The sequence below is a fragment of the Carex rostrata genome, chromosome 12 (assembly GCF_964058835.1).
Source record: "Carex rostrata chromosome 12, lpCarRost1.2, whole genome shotgun sequence".
NCBI classification, from domain to species: Eukaryota; Viridiplantae; Streptophyta; class Magnoliopsida; order Poales; family Cyperaceae; genus Carex; species Carex rostrata.
In genome coordinates this window covers 7,181,414-7,202,979 of record NC_135929.1, presented here as the reverse complement: position 1 = coordinate 7,202,979, position 21,566 = coordinate 7,181,414, and the positions used below count along the sequence as shown (strand labels likewise).

General features: G+C 34.7%; 1 protein-coding gene and 1 pseudogene across 3 annotated transcripts in view; both read left to right on the top strand.

The window, feature by feature from the left end:
- Nucleotides 1–7,054: 7,054 nt before the first annotated feature.
- The window catches only part of LOC144562703 (amino-acid permease BAT1 homolog), a 38,508-nt gene continuing 23,996 nt past the window's right edge, over nt 7,055–21,566 (top strand). Inside the window, exons 1-8 of one of the 2 annotated variants that reach the window (XM_078311944.1) lie at nt 7,055–7,281; nt 7,780–8,040; nt 8,343–8,361; nt 8,798–9,017; nt 9,255–9,436; nt 9,800–10,089; nt 10,468–10,597; nt 11,637–12,082. In XM_078311944.1, coding sequence (XP_078168070.1) covers nt 7,163–7,281; nt 7,780–8,040; nt 8,343–8,361; nt 8,798–9,017; nt 9,255–9,436; nt 9,800–10,089; nt 10,468–10,597; nt 11,637–12,011 — 1,596 coding nt within the window. In that variant the 5' untranslated portion in view covers nt 7,055–7,162 and the 3' untranslated portion in view covers nt 12,012–12,082. Of the gene's footprint in view, nt 7,282–7,779; nt 8,041–8,342; nt 8,362–8,797; nt 9,018–9,254; nt 9,437–9,799; nt 10,090–10,467; nt 10,598–11,636; nt 12,083–21,566 lie in introns of those variants that run through there. The other variant, XM_078311945.1, reaches the window with a different exon arrangement.
- On the top strand, nt 13,165–16,767 carry LOC144562938 (wall-associated receptor kinase 3 pseudogene; annotated as a pseudogene). The gene is made up of 3 exons (XR_013514230.1): nt 13,165–14,086; nt 14,204–14,353; nt 15,531–16,767. The product of XR_013514230.1 is annotated as a wall-associated receptor kinase 3 pseudogene (transcript).

Below are 21,566 nucleotides of genomic sequence, written 5' to 3'. Positions count from 1 at the left end.
AACTGAGACACTCTTCTGTTTACCTAAGTGATTTCATTTCGTAGGATCTCAATTTGATTGTTAAATGCTCACTCTTTCAGTTTGGTGTACCATGCAATAATATTAAAAATAACACGAGTACTAAAAAAAAAAATATTAATTTCACAACCTTTCTTATAAATCCAGACTAGCAGGCCTTGATACCCAATTCCATATCCCAAGTCCTAACCAAATCATAGAGGTAAAATATGAATCCTCTCAAATTAGCCCTTCTCATCACATGTGCATTAGTTTTAAATGCAACAACCGCAGCAACACTGACAAAACCAGATACTTCAGGAACCGTGCACGACGAGTCTGAATGCCCATGTCTTCTCTGCTGGTGGTGCGAGCCAGAAGAGCCGCACGAACCACCCCCGCATGAACTACCGCCACACGAGGAGCCGCACGATCATCCGATTCCAGAAATACCAGAATTGCCACCTTTGCCAGATCTGCCACCTTTACCAGAACTTCCACCAATACCGAAATTCTGTCCCCCTTCAGAGGAGGAGCCTGTAATCCCACACTACCCACGACTGGGACCGCCACCGTCACATGAGTACGTGTACCACCCTAATCCTATAAATATTGCTGCGGCGAGTGATTATTCTGGTTCAACGAGAAATTACATGGCGGTGCCGTTGGCTGTTGTAGCATGTGGATGGGTGGCGGTGGCGGGGTACCTATTTATTTGATTTTGCTGTTGATCTTATACTATTTTTAAATGCTTTTAAAAAAGAATTAGCATATGTACACATCTATGGTTTCTGCAATGTTATGATTATGGGCCTATTATGGGCCTTTTACTTTCTTGATTTATGGTTGAAAGTAGCTGATTTGCATTACATTCTTCGTTTGTGCTATTTTTACTGTCAGGTCCAAATGGTTTTTGTCGGTTTGGACAGTGAAGCAGCAAATTACAATTGGGTGCTATTGCAAACCTATTTGAGTGCGGGTTTTTGTGGATTTGTACAAAGTTTCATTCAAAATCGGACCTAAACCATCCAATTTAAATCAAAATTCATATAGACATTTAGATTCAAGGAGCTATTTAAATTTATTAAATTTTAAATATATTAACACAAATTTCAATGCAAATTGAACGTTTTAGTTTAGTTTTGAAGGAGGCTTTGTCCAAAACTCAATCCTGAGAAACAAAATGGTCCCCATGGATGTTAATCTTTAATTTAAACATCCATAATCCATCCAAACAAAATTTATGAAACCTTATTTTTCTCCCCAAATATGGGGGTGGCGCGTTGTTGTTTTGTATTTGTATATTTCAGATGGGCCATTACAATTAAGTTACGGTGCAAAAAATTATAATTTGCTTTAATTTATTTGAATAATTATATGCTTTTTCAATCGGTGACGAAAAATGTTGATTTAATGAACCTTCTTACCATAGTAACAAATGAATGTTTCGGATTTGGTTCGGCGGGGTTAATATTTCGTGATTCGGATATAATTTGGGTATAATTCAAAAATAGTTTGTAACTTAAACAAGACGTGTTACGAGTTTAAAAGTAGAATTTAAAATTTTTTAATTCTATTTAACAAAGTAACAGCAAATTACAAATTATTAAATTGTTTCTGTGTCAAAGTTACATGGAATTGTTTCACATTGCATCCTAGATTTTTCTTTCTTTTGAATTTTATTTTTTTGAGATTATTCTTTTGAAAAAGTTACTACCAAGTAGGGGTGGCAACGAACCGAACCGAACCGAACCGAACTTACCTTAGGTTTGAGTTTGGTTTCAATTAATTTCGAACCGAACCTGGTTTGATTCGTTTCGAACCGAACCCATTTCGAATCGAATTAATTGCGAACTACACATTTTTCGAATCGAACCCGAATCGAATCACGAACTAAATTATTTTTTAGCAGCCCTAGTTATACCGGTAGTTTATACATTAATTTTTTCTCGCGGGACAAAATTCACATGGCTTCCTTTTACCAGTATGAACTATGAAATAAGCGTTTTTAAGTTGAAAAATTGTTCATGAAAAAATACATCAGAGACGGCTTTCCTGGTATAAACTATAAGAGACGACCGAAGAGAGAGGAGAGACAGTCATCTAGGCCGGAGAGACAGCCAGTCGCCGAGAGCGTCGGCTAGATTTTAGAGCTAGAGGGAGAGTGAGTTAGGGAGAGGTGGAGAGAGAACTAGGTTATTGAGATTTGAGAGCGAGGGAGTGTCGGCTAAGTTAAATTATGACTCTCTATCTTGAATTTTAATTTCATCAGGTAAATGGATGGCCGGTGATTTTATGAGATTCGAACCACAAAAAAATCACGAACCTATTTCGATCGAACCAGGCTAAATTTGAGTTTGATTTGAATTAATTCCGAACCGAACCTGGTTTGATTCGTTTCAATTCAAACCTATTTCGAATCAAATTAAACTCGAATCAAATCCGAATCAAACCCGAATCGAATCACGAACCTCGAATTTTTTTGTCAGCCCTACTACCAAGTACTAACATTATAAAAGTTACTGCCAAGTTAAAGCCAACAATCACGTAATGGGCCCACAGATGAAAATTTTCATTTCTTGGCACTTTTTTCTAGGTGAGACCATGTGATGGCGTGAAGAATAGCGCCGAACTTTTGTTTAAAAAACGCGTTTAACTCGTAAAATACGTTAAATGCGAGAATAAAACGTTTACTTCGCGAACCAGTGTATTATAAAAACGTTTAATTTGCAAATAATTTGCGAATTAAACACGAACGTTGTTACTATGCTTCTTACACTTGTTATTTTTCAGAATTAATCTATATTTGAAAATATTTTCTGCAAATATATTCAAAATTTAATAAATTTAAATGGCTCATTAAATTTAAATATATGTATGTATCAATACAGATTGAACGGTTTAAATCCGACTTTTAATGAAATTTTATCCAAATCTGTTTAGACAAAACCCCACTAGTGTTTCTCTTGTGACCACCGAAATTTTTTATTTTGTTTTTTTCGAAATCTAACTTCTTTTTTTGTTACTCACCAAAGTGGAGTATTACCTCTCTTTCCAAACGGATTACGGACACATCCGACCCGATCCCCATAATTTTTTTTTTTATATGGTAAAGTTCATATTTAGTTGATTGTGAAGATATACACGGAAGAATAGATGGTCCGATGGGCATCAGCTTTGGTCCAGAACGATCCAGGAAAGTATAATAAGATGGATTTTTTTTTTTATTAAACGATCGAATCGGATAAAATTTAGGATGTAATAAGACGAATAATTGACAAACTTAAGATTAAAAAAAATTAAATTGTCCTTGTCTTCTTTTGTGATTCCCTGGACGTGCTTTACAAGCACAGATTCATTGACCATGGAAAGGTACAGTGAAAGAAGTCCCCTCTTTATGGTTTGCTAATCCCTCCATTTCACATATCAATGGAGATGGCCATTTAATTTGGGAAAAAGGCCACTGTGTACTAAAACAGATGAATTGTATGGTACGATTAAAATCGGAAGAAATTATTTTGACAATGATATTCTTCTTCACAATCTTTAAATTATATTTTCGAACCATTTATAAACAAGATTGAAAATAAAAAATAGATATATATTGATGGATGTATAAACAGTCAAATGTGCATTAAATTTCATTATTTTTCACACGGATGATATTAAAAATATATAGATGATAATTTTATTCTTGAAATTAAAATTAAACCTTTGTTTATTATTGTCAAAATTATATAGATAAATAATTATCAATTGATCTTTTTTCTTAAAATTTCATCACTTCCCTAGTTCTCAATTCTCATGGGACCTTTATAGGGCATAGCCAACATAAATGGAGACATCCAGTTTCTAATATGACTGGAGAGAAACATCTTTTTCAAGGTCTGCTTAACGTACTAAGTGGAGCCATAAATCAGGAAGTCCACTCACCACTAAAACGGTTATACCTGTTATTATTAACATGACTCGTTCAATGCCATCCATTACACGAACTAATTTTGTTTATTTATATATACCCCTTAAAACCATAATCTAATCACAAAGGCATCTTAAACAAACATTTTCCCACCTTAGTTAACAATGGAGGGCATTACCTCTAAGGTTTGCAAAACCATCAAAGAATATCTGAGACATAATACTTACCGCCGGCTAACAACACGACCATGGAAATCAAGGCCGATATTGCTCAGCCGACGAGCTTGGAGGGTCAAGATCGCTCGACCCACCATCAAGCTTCAATCGAAACCTAATTCACGGGTACGAATCAAACGATCTTATGTGACTGACATGTTGGTGTTTCTGTCTGGAGGAGAAGGGGGGCTGGTTTCAGGTCGGCGAACCGACAAGAAGTGCATTGATGATGATCAAGTTTGCGGCCAGCAACGCTCGATGTCTCGTCAAGTCAGCGGAAATGGTTGGGAATTCAAGAGGAAAATGATGCTCAATGTTAACGTAGCCGAGTTGTTGTTGCCGCGAAGGAGCTATAACGAGCGACATGGATACGCTGATCTTCGAGCAGTTAATTCGTTTCGAATTAGGATAGTACCTGAGCACTCTAACTAAGAAATTGCTTAATTGATACTGGTTTTTCTTTGTTCTTGCACTGAAATTTGTAAACAGTTAACAGGAATAATTCATTTGTAATTAATTGCTTGAAGAGCTTTATTTTTTGTCCTTCTTCTTTTTAATAAATTTTGAGGGTTGAGGGGAAGAAGAAGATTTTTCTCTTGACAGTGTGAATAAAATCCTCAAAGCATGATTTGATCCAACATTATTATAATGTTATATATGCTTTACTGACTTGTAAAATGCATGAATTGACTTTGGTTTATTCAATGCATCTATTTTCTCCTTTTTGGTGCTGGAGCTGGGCCCAGTGGAGATTTCAGATATCATAAGAACATAGCAATTTCTAGCAAAATGAAAATGAATATATTAATTTCTCAAGTTTACATTTTTCTTTCTTTTTCAGTCTTCTTGTAATGTCATGTCCTGACTGTCAGGGGCCTATTATTATTATTTTTTTTTTCTTTTTCAGTCTTCTTGTAATGTCATCTTTGTAAAATAAATTTATCTTAATGAGGCTGAATAAAACTAATTAGCCTTTTCTACTGCTGCTATTTTGAGAGCATGATTTTAATTTTTTTCTCATCTTGTTGTAAAAAGAAGATGAAACCTTTTTTTAAAAACTCTTTCGTGCCTGTCATGAGAGGATGAACAGGAAATAATAATATTATTTTTCGACTCGTGATTTATGTGCTACTCACAACATTAAATCGACGAGATTTTTATAATCTTTGAGCTGATATGTGCGGTTCACAACATAAACGAACTCTTAACGAACAAACTAGCTCTTACCGAACAAACTAGGCTCATTCTGATATGAATTGAGTTCAAACTTTGCCTAATTAATCTCGGCTCGGTTTGTACCGAACAGTGTTTAGAAATATTTTTCTATTGGGTTAAATATCCAACTAATTCCTCACAGGCCTTAAGGCTTGCGGAAATGATGTAATTGTTTGGGCTTGAATTGTCCTATATGGGCTTAAGGCCCATGTTTTCTAATTCCACATAAGGCCTCTACCTAACCGACATATCAATTGCTTTGCATGAAGATTCCGCGCACAATAAATCTCGAGTCCGGATACGTTACGATAAGATAAATTTTTAATTTGAATTCGAACCGTTGGATTAAAATTAGAATTCGGATCAAATTCAATTTAAAAATTCATAGAATATTCGTGAAAATTTGACCACTTCTGAACGAAAGAATCAATCAAATCTTTTGTTTGAAAATCTAATTTTTTAATTTCTAAATTATAAAATCCAGAATATCTGAATGACGTACACCTAAGCTCCAGCATTCTTTAATTCTTTATCATCTTTTTCTATTTTGGTGTGAATCACGCAGGAATTTTGAAGAGCTGGATTCCGTTGTATGCATATCACATTTTTTATATAAATATTACATTTTGTTTTGTTAAACAAGATTCGATATGAATGATTATTATTTTTTATTATCCAGTCACGTGTTTTTTCTGTACAAAGCGACTAGACTGCATGATTACGGGATTTGTTTTAATTTTTTATTAGATCCAGTCACATGTTTTCTCTCTAGTCTCTACAAGCCAAACCAAGTGGATCGCTGCAGCGGTGAAAACGGATCGTATACGGATTGGATAAAGAAAATCACATCGGCATTTGTTTTGTTTTTTCGATATGGATGCGGATTAAATATTAGATGAAGAGTTAGGCTGGGGTGCTATGGATAGCATAGTGGCCTCTATGCTACGGCTCAATATTCGAGTTTTCAAAATCCAAACGGTCGATCCGAACCGTTCATCTTATTCTCCATATTAATATCTGCTTGGAGACCAAATTTTATAATTTTATGAATTTTTTTACTATTTATTAAGCCACTTTGAAAATCGCTAATCCAACGGTTTTACTGTTTTGTGCAGCCACCGTTGGATCAACAATTTTGTAAAATACTTAATAAATAGTAAAAAAATTCAGAAAAATATAAAATTTGGTCTCCAAGCAGATATTAATATGGAGAATAAGATGAACGGTTCGGATCGACCGTTTGAACTTTGAAAACTCGAATATTGAGCCGTAGCATAGAGGCCACTATGCTATCCATAGCACCCCAGCCTAACTCTTAGATGAATATAGATGGGTTATACATATACGATTGGATATATGTTTTTCAATACTACTATTTAATAAAAAAATATATTTATTATTAAAAAAATATGGAAGTTTATAATATTAATTTTATTAGGGTGTGATGTTGTTACCAAGGTTTGGTGAGAACTTTATTATTAGTACTATTTCATCTATTTTTAAAAAATATAAAATATTAATCACTCTCTTTTTCGAAAAAAATAAATTTTAGTTTCTAAATTAAAAAAATCACGATAACGACTTATATATCCATGTTTATCAGAGAACATGTAGTACTGCTGGACCAAGGCTGATGCTTAATCAGAATCCATTATTGAGCCTCTGAAGTCTGAATATATAAATCTCCAACCTTTCGTGATAGCTGCTTCTGTTCATTCCATTAAGTCCATAAAGGTGACAACCATTTCACCACACTTCATATACAAATTTCGAGCGAGGGAGGCTCTCTTATATATATATATACAAATTGTGAGAGATGGAGGCCAAGGAAGAAACCAAGGGGTCTTATACAATTTTCATGGACAACGATCTTGACTCTGGCCAAGCACGCCTCCTTGAGCTCGGCTACAAACAGGAGCTCAAGCGCGACCTCTCGTAATTCTTCTTTTCTATTATGTTTTTCCTAATTTATTAATTGATCTTAATTTCGAGATAACACTATATATATGTTGATATATTGTGCTAACGTACAACCAGTTGAATATATATTCAAGCCCTTTTGTTTTGTTCTTGTTTGATTTTCCATAAATGAGGTTTAGCCGATGTTTTTCTTTCTCATTTCTTTTTTGGATATGTTGGTAGACAAAGCTTCTGACTTGAATTGGGATCCTTGAGCATTCCAATTTGTGCTATTTCAGTCTAATTGTGTACTTACATGGGATAGGTCTAGTGATTCTTTTTTCCCTCCTCTGATGCGGCATTGTACCAGGCATTGTACCAGTCATAGCGGATGCCTTTCAATTTGTCATATTTATTACTAGTATGAAGTGGTACCTGGTACCAAATTAAAGCCAACAATATCAAATGTTATCTTACTATTCAATCATTTACTGGGCACATTAATTAATTAGTTAAATGATTAAAACTCAATAGGTTTCTCTCCAACTTTGCGTTCTCTTTCGCAATCATTTCGGTTATGACGGGTATCACCACACTATACAACACGGGTCTGACGTTTGGTGGGCCCCTCACTATGACATATGGTTGGTTCATTGCCGGCGGGTTCACAATGTTGGTTGGTTTGTCAATGGCTGAAATATGTTCGTCTTACCCAACCTCGGGTGGCTTGTACTACTGGAGTGCCAAGCTGGCGGGTCAGTCATGGGCCCCATTTGCTTCCTGGATCACCGGCTGGTAATTGTTAACTGTTTGCTTCCAGTTCATAATGGAAAAATTATTTCAACTTGCTGCTTGACTATTGAGAAGAAGAAACCTCCTTTACTAATGTAATTGCCAATTAGAGGAACTTGCTTTTGTTATTACTAAAATCTTGACAAAATAATGCAAAGCCCTGTAGAATGTAAGGTTGGAATTTTTTTCTTCTTTTTCCTGTTCTAAATTTAAGCATTCCCCTTGTATCAAGTTACCTGGCTATTTTATGTAGCAAGCCTTGTTGAGTTCCAATTATTAACCAATTACTTTTCTTGTAACTGCAGGTTCAACATCGTCGGACAGGTAGTATATATATATATATTTTTTTTCTTTTGAAAGAAGTGGAGAATCCCACCGATTTTCATTGCAAAACAAAAACCATTACAACATTGAACTGTTCATGGTACCACCTTTCTGGTACCATTCAACCTAAAAGAAGACAACCTAAGCAAGTATGAAGAACATACCTACAGCACCCTTACAATAAAAAAACCCAAACTGAAACATTCTTAAAACTGACATGAAAAGAGATTTTAAGCACAAAAGACCCTGAGAAACATAAGATTCACAAAAAACATAGCAACTTTGACTTCTTTCTCAACTTCTCTTCTAACTTCTCTTCTGCCTTCAAGAATATTCATTTGTGTCGGACAGGTAATATTAAAAGAATAAAAAAAGAAAAAAATTTGATCCCCCAAAAATTTCCAAAATTCTCAGAATAAAATGTTAAATTTTACAGTGGGCAGTTACGACAAGCATAGATTACTCGTTGGCGCAGTTAATTCAAGTAATAATTCTGCTCAGCACTGGAGGACATAATGGAGGCGGCTACTTAGCTTCAAAATATGTGGTCATTGTTTTCCATGCCGGAATATTATTGATTCATGCTATTATCAATAGCCTATCAATTACTTGGTTATCTTTCTTCGGCCAATTAGCTGCTGCATGGAACATGTTGGGTAATCACAGTTCTCCAACCTATATACAAAAGAAAGAATCAAGTACATAGTACACCCAAATTGTAACAGTGCAAATTTGTTGCGGTAGACCAGTTGTAGAAAGTTTCTTGCTGTAATTGATAATATTTTCTCTGAATTATTCTCACATATGCAATCAAGCACCACATATGTATAAAGAATAAAGTACATGAATGCTTGTTTATTTCTACAAACTCTAATGGGGCTATTTCTTAACAGGTGTATTTGTTCTTATGATTGTAATCCCCACAGTAGCAACCAAGAGGGCTAGTGCCAAATTTGTATTTACGCATTTCAACACAGATAATAACGCAGGAATACAAAGCAAACCTTATATCTTTTTGATAGGCCTTTTAATGAGCCAGTATACATTGATGGGTTACGATGCCTCTGCTCATATGGTGAGAAAATATCTTTCATACTTTTTTTTTTTTTTTTTTTCTATTTTAGCAGTATATCAGTATATGTAGAGGACATATCAATTTTTCACTGAACAAAACTAAAGGTTTTCACATTTTTTCTGGTCTGTCCTGTGTTTCAAACTTTCAATTGCACACAACCATGGTGATTTGAGGCCTACTGACGCTTTTATTTAATCCCAGTTGCACAGCACTGAACTGAATGGTTTAGGTTTTATAAAGGCCCATTTTGGTCTTTTGGTTGGTAACCATGAACTGCAATCAAGGAAAACCAGACCTGTAAACAGCAACCACAACTGAAAATCATCTGAAAAACAAAGTATTTTTTTTTGCTGTATCAAACAGACAGAGGAAACAAAAAGGGCAGATATAAATGGCCCAAGAGGCATTATAAGCTCCATCGGCATATCCATAATTGTCGGGTGGGGCTACATTCTTGGCATCACCTTTGCAGCAACCAACATCCCTTACCTGATCAGTGAGGATAATGATGCAGGTGGATATGCAATTGCTGAGGTGTTCTACCTTGCGTTTAAAAGTAGGTACGGGAGTGGTGTTGGTGGGATTGTTTGTCTGGGAATTGTTGCCGTGGCGATATTTTTCTGCGGCATGAGCTCTGTTACTAGCAACTCTAGGTAACATATTGTTTAGTTAAGTTTTTATTAAGACATGTAAATTATAAATGGAATGATTTGAGGCTCAATTGCGCCATTGGAGATTCAAATTTTCATGATTGAGCCTTATTGGGTGTGTGTGTGGGGGGGGGGGGGGGGGGGGGTGGGGGGTGGCGTTGCGGGTGAAAAATCAAAATAGAAAAATTGGGATGGGGCTATTTGCATTATTCCTGTTGTTTGTTAGATTGCATAAAAAATGTGTCATTATGCAAATTGATCTGATACATCAATTAAATACTAAAATGTAAGAAGATCTATCATTTACTAGCGGTAATATTCTTTTGTGCCGCTTTGAATTTAATACTCTTTTCAAATTTTTTTTTTTTTTTGCAAATTCAGAATGGCATATGCATTTTCAAGAGATGGTGCAATGCCTTTTTCTTCACTGTGGCATCAAGTGAATAAACAAGAGGTCCCGATCAATGCAGTCTGGCTCTCAGCAGCTATTTCTGTCTGCATGGCTTTGCCGGTAATATTCCTCATAACTCATGTTTTCTCAGAAGTTACATAGCAAAAAAAATATGTGATAGAAATCTTATATATATATTTTTTGAAATACCTGGTGGAAGCTATCAAGGGAATCTTATATGTATTATATTTAGTTTATGTTGTTTTCACATTCATGCCAAAAGTAATAGTTGAAAGCTTATTTTTGCTGGTAAGTTGCCATTATTATACCTATTGAGTGAGTCTATGGTACTATGCATATCACAGGTTGTTATCGTGCTACGGCTTTATATTCGAGTTTTCAAATCCTAACCTTTCATCTTGTTCTACATATTAATATGTGTTTGGAGACCAAATTTTACATTTTTTGAAAATTTTTTACTATTTTTTTAGATATTTAGAAAATCACTTGATCTGAAAATTCTGGACCATCCAAAAACAGTGATTTTCAATAAATCTAAAAAAATAGTAAAAAAATTTCAAAAAATGTAAAATTTGGTCTCCAAACACATATTAACATGGAGAACAAGATGAACGGTTCGGATCGACCGTTAGGATTTGAAAACTCGAATATAGAGCCGTAGCACGGTAACAAATCGTAATATGCATAGTACCATAGACTCACTCATACCTATTATACCAGCCCAATCAAAACAGTCCAAAGAAAAAGATAGTTGATTAATAATAATTAATAATAATAGTACTAGTAATAGTAACAGTAGAAGAAAAGGTGCAGTGAAATTTTATCACTTGACAGCCATATCAGATAATATTATTTACCTGACCAACTGGGTCTCGCATTGATGCACTAACATTATGTGCCAGATGACACCAAAACAAGATTAGTGCATTCATTATTTCAAAAGAAAAAGAACCAGATTCTTAAAACTATTATGGTTCAGTATGATTTGGGTACCTTAATTATGTCAGTAATCCAGTATGCACCTGCCAATTTTGCAGTATGTGGTTTCAGTACCAGTCTGGTACATAAACAAAAACAGACCCTAGTGATGATCAGCACCAAACAACTAATTTCTTAACTTTTTATCCTTCTGTACCAGTCCCTGGGAAGTCTGGTTGCATTCCAAGCAATGGTATCAATCGCTACAATTGGGCTATACGTTGCATATGCACTCCCGATATTGTTTCGCATAACTTTGGCCCGTAGAACTTTTGTTCAGGGCCCGTTCAACCTGGGCCGGTACAGCCTACTTGTAGGATGGGTTGCGGTGCTTTGGGTCATCATCATTGCTGTTTTATTTTCTTTGCCGGTGTCTTACCCCATAACAAAGGATACATTTAATTACACACCAGTTGCTGTTGGTGGTTTATTCATTTTGGTGGTTTCATCTTGGGTTATCAGTGCACGGCATTGGTTTCGGGGCCCTGTAAGAAATATAAACAAAATAGAGGATATTGTTAGATTGATTGATTGATTGATAGAAGGACACAGAAACAGATATTTTGTTATTCATTATTTGACTACTTCAATTGTAAGATTACGCTACGAATGGAGAAAATCCAAAAACTTACTAAACTCAGGAAGAAAATTGTGAGTGATTCAGCTATGGCAAAAAAATGGCCCAGCAAGTGTTCTGATACCATTTGGCACATATCTGGTTGACCTTATTGAAAGCTTTTGAGTAACTAATATGAAATTTAAAGAATGTTTTTAGCTAGGGATTAGCTTTTGCATAAGGAATTTCAATTAGTTACTTATGGTATCAGACGTGATCGACCATTGAAATTCCTTATGGTATGAGAATGTTTTGAGTAATTAGCTTTTGCATCCTAAAATATTTTTTGTTAACATCAGACGTGACATATGGACATTGACTCTTTCAAAATGGTGACAATGGTGAACATTGATCAAAGCATGGCTGATCATTTTGCGATTATTTTTACGAAATACTAATATTAAAAATAGTTTTAATTAGTAAAAGTAATAAAAAGTAAATATTGGCTCTTTCAAAGTTGAGATATATGAATGTATGGCTCATGCTTATTTACTCTATAATATTAATTAAGCTCGTTGTCAATAATTATTTTCAATTGGCCGATCACGTCTGATGTTAACAAAAATATTTGTGAAAGTGGACTTCTTCTTGTGGGTTATTAGTTTCTATCAACACAGATTATATATATTAGAGCAAGTATCATACCAAGAAATCATTAAATTATTTGTTGAAAATTGGAATTAATTACCGTTTGTTTGTTAATTTATGGATAAAAATTCTAATTAAAGCAAATGATTACCAAGTATGACGACTTATAATTTCAAATATGATTCTATTAAAAAAAGTAAAATATTATAACATAATAAATTAACTTTTAAATGAATTTTTTTTTATCATGTGATGTATCTTTCAATGAGTCTTCTCTGATAATATACATTACGAGGTCAACAATTCAATTGATATTCAAAGTTGAGCTGCACTACAAGTTACCTAATATAATATATAGTATCAAATGGGCCTACGTTTTTTAAAGAGCCTCCGACTCGACTAATGTTGGATCGATCCATTCATAAAAACTAGATAAATTAGTAGATTAGTGATGCAAGTACTACGTAGCTTACACAGTACTGTGATGGCAATGATACTAACCCAACATCTCCACCTCCTCTTCCTCCTCCTCCTCCAGTTCAAAAGCACTGAATCTGCGAATGCCATCGCTCTGCCCGGGTGCCCAGAGAGCTGTGAGGGTAATGATATTCCCATCCCTTACCCTTTCGGTATTGGCCCAAATTGCTTCTTGTCTCAAGAATTCAATGTAACTTGCGAAATAATTAACAATGGTGTACCTACTCCTTACCTTGTTGCAAACAGTCTCCAGATTCTGAATATAAGTCTGTCCTCGGGACAGGCACGTACAAGCAGCCATATATCTTCCCAGTGCTACAACAGCACAACAAAGGAAGTAGAGTATAATGATAATTTGGGAAGTCAGCTTTCTGGCACACCATTCTGGCTCAACACCGAGAAGAACAAATTTACAGTTATTGGGTGTTATACACTTGGCTATCTCCGCCTCGACGAGAATAGTAATTACTCAGTAGGGTGTCTTTCTTCCTGTGATAGCCTAGATACCCTGAATAAGTATGGATCCTGCTCTGGAATTGGTTGTTGCCAGACAACTATTTTTAAAGAAACAAAATCTATTACGGTTACATTTGATAAGAGGTTCAACAACTCAGAGGTGTACAACTTTAGTCCTTGCAGCTATGCTATGGTGGTCGAGGAGGATGAGTTCAAGTTTGACACAACTTACATCACTACTAATTGGCTAAGTCCGGCACAATTTTCTGTGTTTTACTCTCAACCACTGCCGATGGTGGTTGATTGGGCTATAGGAAACACGACATGTGACATTGCACAAATTAACAAATCCTCCTTTGCATGCACAAGCGATCACAGTGTTTGTTTAAACTCAAGCAGTGCTGGTGGTGGTTATATCTGCAAGTGCTCCGATGGTTATGAAGGCAATCCTTACCTTGATGGAGGCTGCCAAGGTATCTCTCTCTTACACACTCTCTCCTGCTCTTCCTTCATTTTATTTTTATTTTTCTTTTGTTTATAATATTTGCAGAGATATGTAGACTTATAGATATTGTGTCATATTCTTTCAGACGTCGACGAATGTGCCAATCAAAATCCCTGCTCCAAGGCAGAAAAATGTCACAATTTTGAAGGAGGATATCGTTGCTCTTGTCCTTTCGGCTTACATAGTGATCATAACAATCCAGGAGAATGCGATCGCAACATGGAACTAGTTATAGGTATGTTATTACTTATTACCTTTACCAAATAACTTCCATGCAATTTTGAATGTTGTTACAAATGTACAAATAGAGTGTGTAAAGATTGCTTCCATGAACTTCGAAGTTTGAACATGGTACTTATTTCCTATCAAATTAGGACCAGTTGTTAATATCAAGTTGCTGGTACAAGAATAGAACAGTATCTGTGAGGGTAAAAGTTTTTTTTTTTTTTTTTTTCGACGGTATCGTCACGGATACTTCTGTCGGTAATACCGATATGCTCAAAAATAACACGTTTTTGTTGGTGTACCTTTGGTAATTGTAAATTTTTAGCCTTGCGGATATTGTTCCATTCTTGTAGATATATTTTGAAAGATTTTTGGAACACCCCGGCCTGCTTTTATTTAAAAAGTATATATATATGCACAAGCACAACTATATATACCACCTAGCAACGAAAATTTTTATTTAACAAGTATTTGAAGTAACGTCAAATGGTTCTCGTGTTACCAAAGATTTGATCAAGTCCCTGCTGAGGAAAAATTAAACCATCTGTCACTAAAGTTCCCCTATTGATTATTAACATCAAAGTACATGAAACTTCAACTACCTCCTCTTCATCTTCTTTAATTTAACTTCTTTAGAAGGCCCACCGTCAATAAAATTAAGAAACAACGATTTGACCTGCTCTTCACCAATCCCCTTGACAGTAGACATCTTCATACTTGAGAAATCTCTGAATAAATTATAAATGGCAACTGATCAATTGACCTTTAGAACAATGAAAGAGAGAGAAAAACAACGATGTTACCTGATGCTTCTTAACATTAACCTTAAAAGGTTAGTATTGGGGTTGTCTCTAAATTACAAATTGGAGATACCTAATTTGACAATAGCAAATTTTAAGAAAAACAGAAACACACACACACATACATACAAACATACATACATAGAGAGAGGGGGAGAGCCTGAGAGATCGGATAATTGGTCTGAGTGCAATCGGGGTCTAGGAGGTAACATATCTACTTTATTTTAGAAGAACTAAAAAAAAAACATCAAACATAAATACAACTAGGTACAAGATTGATCAGAAATGAAATTATCTATATAGATATAGTAGTATTATATATGAGCAACATTTACAAAACTTTTGTACTGGAAATTAAAGCAAATTTGCATGCACTAAATATTGTAGGAATTGCTGCTGGTATTGGTGCTTTATTATTTTTTGGAGTTGGTATCTATGTGGTCCTGGAAAGAAGAAATCTTTCTAAACTAAAAAAGAAGTATTTTCAACAACATGGAGGGTGGATTCTGTTGGAGGAGATTAAATCAAATCAAGGTTTTGGCTTTACAATCTTCACAAAGCAACAAGTAGAACAAGCAACAAACAATTTTGATAGTGCAAAGATTATTGGTCATGGAGGTCAGGGCACTGTCTACAAAGGAACACTGAGAGATCAAATGGTTGCCATTAAAAAGTGTAAGATAGTTGATGAGAGCAAGAAGAAAGAATTCGGAAAAGAAATACTTATTCTCTCACAAATTAACCACAAGAACATTGTAAAAATTCTCGGTTGTTGTCTCGAGGTTGAGGTTCCTATGCTAGTATATGAGTTCATCCCTAATGGTACTCTATATCAATATATTCATTACAAAAAGCAAGGATCACGCATTTCTCTTGCAACCCGTCTGAGGATTGCACATGAATCGGCAGAGGCACTTGCCTATTTGCACACTTCAGCATCTCCTCTGATTGTTCACGGAGATGTGAAGTCTGCAAATATCCTTTTGGACCACGATGACACGGCGAAGGTGTCTGATTTTGGAGCATCCATACTAGCTCCAACTGATGAGGCACAATTTGTCACGTTTGTGCAAGGAACATACGGGTACCTTGATCTAGAATATTTGCAATATGGCCAACTAACTGATAAAAGCGATGTATACAGCTTTGGTGTGGTTCTTCTCAAACTCCTAACCAGCAAACCCGTAATTGATTTTGATGTATCTGAAGAAATGAGGAATCTTTCATCTCGTTTCCTCTCTGCTATGAAGGAGAACAAAATGCAAGAGCTTCTAGATGATGAAATTAAACATGAAGATGACATGGAATTAATCAGAGCAGTTTCTAAATTAGCTGAGAAATGTCTCAGTATGAAAGGAGAAGAGCGACCTATGATGAAAGAAGTAGCTGAACAGCTTCATCGAATCAACATGCTTAAGCAGCATTCCTGGGGACAAGAGTACAATCTCGAAGAAACAGAGACTCTGATCAATGAACAATCTCAGCATGAGATAGAGATGGAGCATACAGGATATTATTTCAATATAGATAAGGAAGCTGAGGAGAGCATTGCTTTTGGTCGTTAATTAACATTCATTTTCTTCAAGTGTTGTCTTCACAAAGACACATACGTACATTTCTTGTTCTATTTTATGTCAGTTGTATATTTTATTTTCTTTGTAATTTCTCAATACTAATTATTACCTTTCTCGTTTATGTACACAATTGTTTTCGTTTCCTGTACATGCGTAGTATTATGTTGTGTCACAATGCTTTTAAATTTCATTGCAATCTTCTTATGGTGATGTATCATTTTCTTTTTGCTTGATCAGTTTGTATAATTTACTCTGCTTCGGTGCTTCCTTCTACTTTTAAATTTTTTTTCAGATATTATAGTTAATTCCAAAATATGTGATATATAGCGAATAAAATTCATCCTAATATAGATTAATTCTACGCTAATTAATAATATGATATTATGCATTGCAATGTGGTTGAAAGAAATACGCACATGAAATCACTAGTACGAACAGCTACATGCATCGAGTCTCTGTCATGTTGTTATATAAACTTTTTTTAGTCAAATGGATTCGCGGAATACTGGGAACCTACAAAAATAATTTGACATGATAAATAGATTTTAACATGCAAAATGATTACAGTAAGAAGCCGGAGGGGGTTTACGAAGTAAACTGTCTGAATGTGCATTACAAACTTGCAGGTGTAAATCTTGTGGGTCATGACTGATTGGTCGGTCTTACCATGCTCGAACACATAACCAGCTTCCTTTCACTGCTAAATCATCACTGATTCAGTGTAGAATGCAAAAACTAGAGATTTGTTGCGAAACAGAAGAGCCATTCTCCAACACCACAGCTCCCTAGCTTGGCTGGTACTGGGGGAGGATAAAATAATGGGTATAATATCAGTGTTCTTGAATGGTCCAAAATTTTCAGATCAAATGATTTCCTATCAATCTTAAAAATAGTAAAAAGATTCTAAAATATATAAATTTTAGTTTAGAAATACATATTCATATCAAAACTATGCTGAACGGTTCGAATTGATCAATAGAACTTTCAAACTAAAAATTTGAGTCTATAGCGTTGGCTAATATGCACTATGCATAGTACCATAGCCTCACTCTAAATATATTATAGACTTGTAGTCTGTTCCTTTTGGAATTTAGATTAACTCAAGATTTGTGTTTGCATCCAGACTGTTCGATCGGAGTTTGCACGAATATCAAAAGAGCCCAAGCTCGGACCAAATTTACACGAATTCTAAAATCAAATTTTGAGTTTCTATAGGAGATACGGACCCTCGAGTTCTTAGAAATATACTTCTGTTGGGTTAAATATCCAAGCAATTCCTAACAGGCCCTAAGGCTTGAGGAAATGATGTTTTGTTTGGGCCTGAATTCTGATATATGGGCTCAAAGCCCACGTCTTCTAATGCCACATAAGGCCTCTACCTGACCGACATATCAGTTGCTTTGCATAGAGATTCCGCGCACAATAAATTGAGGGTCCGGATATGTTAAGATATGATAAAATTTTCATTTGAATTCAAACCGTTGGATCACCATTTGGATCAATTCGATAAATTTAAAATTTTCATAAACCTCTTTTAATATTTGGATTACGGTCCGAATCGTAACTCAAAATTTGATAGCTGATGAACACTCCAAAAAAATGTGTCTGATCTGATTTTACACGGATATGAAACAAACCCGTACATTTTTAAATTGTATTTGATCATCCGAATTCTGATCGGACGGTATGGGATCAAAACTCAAATATAGAGTTACTTTAGGATCCATGTTAGAAGTCGTGAATTCTAACTCGAACCAGATTTACCTGAATTCTAAACTCAAATATTAAGTTACTTAAGGGGCTACAGACTCGTGAGGATTTAGGGTTATGGAAAACAAACGCAGATATCAACGCTAGTTCTCTCTCTCCCTCAATCTCTGAGTTGTAAATTTTAATTCTAGCTTAGATTTTTCAATTATTCTTTTCTTTTTAAATCTTCACATAAGCTGCGTTGTAAGAGAGAATTAAACTCTCGACCTTTACGTATAATGATCCTAAGATATTTTCCTAACCAACTATCCTACCTCCCCTTTCTTGATTTTCAATTATTGTTGACTCGTTGATTTGAGGTTTAAAATGGAGCACAATTGAGTAACTTTGGATGTTTCCTGGGCTTCTTTATATATAATTGACTTTTCATTTTTATCAATGCATGGTAGTATGTAGCAATACTTGGATGCGAATTGTACCACACTTACCAATTACTATATGCATCAATTATTATCAGATTAAAGTAGCCTTTTGAACAATTCCCCAAAGTGAAAGTGAAAGCATGAAACTGACATGATCTCTGCATTTGCCGTAGCCTTGCAATCCTATAATTACCTCAGATCAGGGGGTGTGGGTAGCTGTCAAGATCTTACAATATGAAAAATTGATGTCTTGTTGAATCAAGGCAGAGCCTTAGTTCAGACTTCATATAACCATAATATCTGGTACGTTTGTCCGTACAATGATATAAAACATGGCTAAGATCTTTTTGTTTATGTTTGTGGTCTGAGCCATCAATTTTAATCTGACATGAATGTCAAAACGAACCTCTTATATCTAAATAAACATTGAATTTCAATCGCTTTGTCGCAAGAAGTGGTGCACAAAAAGCTCGTAGCTCGTGATTCGATCAAGTTTGATTCGGAAAAAAAAATTCGGTTCGAAACAAATCAAACCAATTCGGTTCTGAAACAAATCAAACTTAGTCCGGTTCGAAATTAGTTCGAATCAAACTAGAATTGAGTATGACTTGGTTTGAAACTCTTTTTTTTTTAGTTCTAAACCCTGCTTCAATTTCAAACCAATTCAATTAGAAACTGGTTTGAATTGCATCGAATCAAACTCGAATTTTTGTTTTCAGGTTGAAACGCTGCTACAATTTCAAGTTAGCTCGGCTCGAAAATGATTTGAACTCGAACTGGATTAAGTTCAATTGATTCGATTCGTTTGCAGCCCTAGTCATAAGCTAATTTTCTGAGTGTGTTGTCTACTCCAAGATAAGGACTATAGATTAGGCGGTGCAAAATAATTTTTTTTTCTGATTGTTGAAGTCTGTCCGAGGGAAACGAATCTGCTGAAATTCTCGCCTGTGAACAGTGTTTCTAAAATTTCTGCTTTTCTGAATCCAACCGTTAGACTGTTTCAAGATGCGTGCACAGAAAATTCAGCTGTTTTGAGATGTGTGCAGAGGAAAAATTGAACGGCTGGATTCATAATTTCAGAAATTTCAGAAATACTGTTAACAAGCCAGAAATTGCAGCATATTTTAATTCCTGTCGGAGACCAAACTGTATAGTCATATGCCGTATGCGACTGAATGCTAATTAATTAATTCGGAATTTTAATTAATTAGCACAAGCGTGTTTGAAATGGTCGTCAAATTATGGACCAATTGACTGTTTAATTAAGAATTTGTATTAATTGTAGATTCTCAAACAGCGTTAAGCACATGTACGAAAGCGTGTATTTGAAATTAGGTTTGCATTTAAATTCAGATTAATATAAGCGTCATACTCTTTATGTTCTACCAATGACATTTATTGAGATTAAATAGTTTTGATATTTGATGTGCCAATCAGGAAAAAAAATGGAGAAGTTGTGCTCAAATTAATTTGTACGAAACATATATTTTTCTAATTTTACAATATCCTAATTAATATAAAATTTGCCTATATTTGTTGATGTTTGTTTTAATGTTTATAAAACCGTTTTTTAGATAGAAAGATGGAGATCAGTCTTGCAATTTATATTTAATGTTCATAAAAAGATGTTATTCTTTGTCACTAGACTAAATGCTAAATGCGGTTTTTATCAAACTTATAATTAATATTTGATTTTAGACAGTTGAAAAGTTTTTTAAAGGGCGAAAAGGAAATTTGCACCAAATATTCTTAAAAAAAAAGGTAATGAGAAATTGTCAAATTGATCATAATGCATGCTCGTTTTTTTTCATCCCTTTTAACTAATAATTTTAAATTCTAAATTTAAAATGACTGAAACGGAGAAAAAAACATAGAATTTGGTCCCAACTATTTTTTTATTGTCAATTGCAGATAAAAACAAACGAAAAGGTAGAGCTAGAAATAAAAAAAATTTAAAAATTTGTCCTGACTCTGCCCTTGCAAATAAATTTAATTTTGGGATCTTAGTTAAGGAATATGGACATAAAAAAGATTTCTTCCCTGACACCTGACTAGGACCAAAAAAAAAAAACTTTTCAACACAGTCACCCCGGTCCCCGCTCCCGATTCTTACGACTGACTCTGCCATTTAGAAATAGAGTCGACCAACATTTTTGTTATTTTATATCAAATAGAAAGCAGCACCACGGGACTGCATGATGAGGATCTAGCGGTTCGTAGTTTCTTTCATGGTATGACTTTTAATTTTTATTTATACCATATTTAGAAAAAATAAACCAAAAAACTACTGAAATTGAGAAATTCGAAAAATACTAAGGTATTTTTAAGTTTTTGTGGGGGGCGTTAATTCAATCTGTAACCCCTCACCTCCAAAGAATGAGGTCACATATTGAATTGATCGTTCTTGAATATATAATAGTAACGAGTCAGTCAGCTAGGGATGACAGATTGCTGAGATCGAAACTCCAAAATCTAATATATATGGAGTATAAAATTTAAAGAGTGAGGCTATATATGGTACTATGTATCACGGATTGGTTCGTATTATCGATCAATATTTTTATTTTTAAATTTTTAACAGTCCATTCGAACCGTTTAACATGGTCTCTATATGAATATGTACTTGTAAACTAAATTTTTTTTTTTTTTTTTACTTTTTTTTATGGGTAGAAAATCACTTGTATAGAGACCATGTTGAATAGTTTGGATCAACCGTT